Genomic DNA, 4,304 nt, shown 5'->3' on the forward strand with positions numbered 1-4,304 from the left:
CTAGACTATCAGACAGTGCCCCTGAGAGGTGCGCTTTCCCGTGAAGCAGCAACTGCAGTGGCCAAAGGAGCCTGGAGGCCCCCAGGTAGACCCGTGGCCACAGCCACAGTTGTCACTGTAGTCCAAGCAGGAGCTGGGACAGGCAGATCGACCCTTGGAACAAGGGTAAATGGGGCAAGGTGAGGGATGGCAACAGGTCAAATGAGGACCAGAGCATGGGACACAGGAGCTATGGGGACATGTTGAGGGAGGACAGGCAGGGCAGGGAAGGCAGGTGCAAGTGCAGGGTGGGCCAGGGAGCCTGGGACAGGAGGGGCAGGTAGTTGTGTAAGAGGGATAGGCAGTGCAGGAGGAGGTGGGAGGAGGGCAGCCAGGGCAGGGACAGGCGCAGGCAGAGGAAGGACAGGATATACAAAGAGAGGCAGCTGGTGGGCTGTGCACAGAGGGCGCAGGAGGTTGTTGGTGGGTGGCCTTCTTGTTTCGAGGCCCCAAACGTAGGCCCAGAGAGAAGTCCATTCAGCTGCAGGAGCGGCCAAGCTGGGGGTTGGGTAAAGGGGAGGGCATGGGAAGATTAGAAGGGGCAGACTGAAGGGGGCAGAGGTGGGGGCAGGATTAAACCTAAGACACTGCTGAGCCTTGCTGAGCCTTCAGGGAGCTCAGACCTCCGCAATCAGCCCTCCCTTTCCAGGCCTGCCCAGCGATGCTCTCCTGTGGCCCTCCTCTCTGTTGAAAACGCTCCAACTGCACCAGCCCAGAACATGTTCTTCGAACATGACGTGCACTTTCATGCCTTCAGTCCTTTGTTCACGCTGTTCCTTTGGCTTGGAGTGCCTTTTCTCTTTTCTCTACCTGCCTAGGTCCTATAGTGTCTGAAGTCTTCCTCTTTGTTCAAAAAGTATTCCTTGAGTTCCAGGCACCTGACATCTGCCCGGGTAAGGACCCCAGCCTATGACTCTTCAGCCCTGGTGGCCAGAGCGGCTGCTTCAGTCTCCCAAGCAGTCCCCCAGGGGTACTTAGGGAAGCAGCAGCGGCAGCAGCAGTAGGAGTGGCAGCCGAAGCAACGCTCTGAGACTGAGTCAGAGATGCTGGTGGGAGGTGGCATTGGAGGGTTCTGGGTGACTCCAGGAGGGGCAAGTCCCAGGTGTAGGTATGGGGATGCCCAGCTGTCTCTGGGAGAGTGACAAGCAGCCTGAATAAGACAGCTACAGCTAAGTTTCCTCTCTTACGGAGCTCCCATAAAAGTGAGGAGTGACGTGAGATGGAGACTAAAACCAAACAGGTAAACAAAAAAAATACATTAGCTTATTTCAGAGCATGCAAATGGCAATGAAAAAAAAAAAAACCACCACCAGGGTGCTGTGAAAAAAATGTGACTCAGAGAGGTGGATTCATCAGACGGAGTGGCTAGACAGCCCCCAAATAGTCAGGTAGGACAGCCCCTAAGGGTGTAGGGGGAGATAAAGTCTGTCCAGCCCTAGCTGACCATAGGAGAGCTGCCCGAGGCAGAATGGAACTCAACTGTCTGGGCTATGGGGAAATACAAAGCTGAGAAGGAGATAAGCAGTGCTGGAGATCGCAATCTAAAATTGGGTGGTCAGGGAAAGTGCCATTGAGAAATGTCATTTTAGCAAAGACCTGAAGAAAGTGCCGGAGTGAGTCATGGAGACATCTAGTGGAAGAAAATCCCAGAGACGGGAGATAGCGAGAGCAAAGAGCAAAGAGGAGTCATGGCAGAGGTAGAGAGCAAGGCAGAGGCCTTGGGAGTCACAGTGGGGGCTTGGATTTTATTTCAAGAAAGAGGGAAAACCACTGACGGTTTTAGGCAAGAAAGTGTATGGGTCTTCTTGATCCTATGCCTGCTCCCGGTTAAAATGTTTTGCTTCCTGAGAAACTGGCACAATCATTTTGGAAAAATGTTTGGCCTTATCTGATAAAACTGATACTGCCTGTACATATACTTTTAGTTTTACAGCCTTGCAAATCTCTTGCGTGTGTGCACTGGGAAACAGGTACAAAAATGTTCTTAGCAGCATTACGATAGTCCAAACTGAAAACAATTCAAACATCCAATAGTAGAGTAAAAAAATATACTGGCTACTATGGCAAACAGTATGAAGGTTCCTCAAAAAGTAAAGATAGAACTACCATGTGACCCAGCAATCCCACTTCTGAGTATTTATGCAAAGAAATCCAAAATACTAATTTGAAAGGACATATGCACTCCTATGTTCATTACGGTAGGCAAGATGTGGAAGTAACCTTTATCTCCATTGATAAAAGGATGGATAAAAAAATATGTGGTATATATATTTTTATATATACTATATATAAATATATATTCTATATATACTATAGAATATTACTCAGGCATAAAAAATAATGAGATCTTACCATTTGTGACAACATGGATGGACCTAGAGGGTATTAGGCTAAGTGAAATAAGTCAGACAGAGAAGGACAAATGCCATATGATTTCACTTATATGTGCAATCTAAAAAACAAAATAATTACACAAAGCAGAAGCAAACTCAGATACAGAAAACAAACTAAAGGTTGCTAGATGTGAGTGGGGTTGGGGGACTGGGTGAAAAAGAAGAAGGGATTAAGAAGTACAATTTGGTAGTCACAAAATAGTCACAAGGACATAAGTACAGCATAGGGAATACAGTCGATAATACTGTGATAACTATGTATGGTGCCAGGTGGGTACTGGACTTATCAGGGGGACCACTTTGTAAGTTACATAAATGTCTAATCGCTATGTCCTACACCTAAAATTAATATAATAATTAATGTCAACTGTAATCAAAAATTTAAAAATAAATAAATAAGTAGATCGTGGACTCGTAATGCAACTGAATGTTATGCAACAATGCAAAAGAAAATTACATGCAATAACTTGGGTATATCTCACGAACAAAATAAGACACAAAAGAGTAATACAATACCATTCTATCTATATAAACCTCAAAAATAAGTAAAGTTACACAATATTGTTTAGAGAGGTATATACAGATGCTAAAACTATAAAGAAAGGCAAGGAAATAATGATCACAAAAGTTAGGATGATGGTTACTTCTTAGGGGAGGGAAGGAATTATGGAAGGGACACATGGGAGCTTCTGAGGTATAGGAAATACCCTTTCTTGGGTAGCAGTTGAACAGGTATTTATTTTATTCCAATTTATTCTGTACACTGTTCATAATATATTTATATACTCTTTCAGAAAGAGAAAATAAAAGCACCGCTTCCTCTTCTGCTCCATGCCATGTCATTCAAATCGTTATGTTAAAGTTAGATATTCCTAGTCCGTATACCTACCCTTCCCACTTGATCTTGAGGATAGAGACTTTTCCTGTATTTCTGGCATCTGTCATTGCCTGGTATGTAGCAGATGCTCAATAACTGCTGAATTGGATCGAGTTGAATTCCCCCAAATCTCTCATCCGATGGAGAGGCGAGCACCTACAGAAGAGGAGGAAGTCTGCTGTGGTGAAGGAAACACAGGATCCCTAAGACCTGGGTTCCCATCTTAGCTCTGCCACTTCCTAGCTGTGAGATATTGAACAAGTCACTTAACCTCTCTGATTCTCAGCTCCCTCTTCTATGAAGTGGATATGATAATTGCTACCTTTCTGGACTGCTGCATGGTTTAAGCGAATACTGCACATGCCCAGCACAATGCCTGGAACACTTAGGCGCTCAACAAAGGACAGCTTCCTAACCCTCTCCCCGCAACATCACATCTTTTCTTCAAAAGAGTCCACTAGAAGGGGCACACAAATATCAAAAATGATCCCAGAGTGTGGGCCAACATCCTCGGGGCCCTTGGGGCTAAGGCGTAGATGTAGTCTGGTCCAGAGCTGGCAGATAGGGCAATCTGATTGAAGCCGAACAGATCCCAGGCAGCTGGTGGGAGCTTGCAAGGTTGGTAAGACTAGGGTCTGGGAATTTCCATTTGGGGAAGTCCCAGTTATGGGTGCAGGGGTGCCAGACTGGCCCCACCCAACACCCTGGCCTCAGGAGATGTGGGCACAGGGAGGAAAGTGGGTCAGAGCAGGGCTGGAACTTAACCCCATTGGTCCCATGACCTCTTTGCCAGTTATGGAGGAGGCACAGCCACAAAGAAGCCTGTTCCCTCCTCCAAAGAGCCCTCAATTGCTTTTCTTCAGAAAGGAAGAACTTTGGAACCTTGGCATCTGAGCAGAAGCAACTGGAACACCAGCCCCCAGGAGACAGAGGAAAGATAATTCCCTAATCCCTGGATGGAGGTTCTATACAAAATAGACTGTTACACCCACCCA

The 4,304-nt window shown here is 46.3% G+C and overlaps 1 protein-coding gene across 1 annotated transcript; it reads right to left on the reverse strand.

The window, feature by feature from the left end:
• LOC129084559 (sperm mitochondrial-associated cysteine-rich protein) lies at positions 1–516 on the reverse strand. Its single transcript, XM_054590757.1, has one exon. It carries the CDS (start codon positions 514–516, stop codon positions 1–3), a length of 516 nt encoding a protein of 171 aa, XP_054446732.1.
• Between the last annotated feature and the right edge of the window lie 3,788 nt (positions 517–4,304).

The sequence above is a fragment of the Pteronotus mesoamericanus genome, unplaced genomic scaffold (assembly GCF_021234165.1).
Source record: "Pteronotus mesoamericanus isolate MK-2021 breed Mesoamerican mustached bat unplaced genomic scaffold, CSHL_Meso_final scaffold_21, whole genome shotgun sequence".
In the NCBI taxonomy this organism is placed as follows: domain Eukaryota; kingdom Metazoa; phylum Chordata; class Mammalia; order Chiroptera; family Mormoopidae; genus Pteronotus; species Pteronotus mesoamericanus.

What these genes read in the sequence shown, in the direction of transcription:
- LOC129084559 (XM_054590757.1), bottom strand. Translation starts at nt 516, where the DNA reads ATGGACTTCTCTCTGGGCCTACGTTTGGGGCCTCGAAACAAGAAGGCC.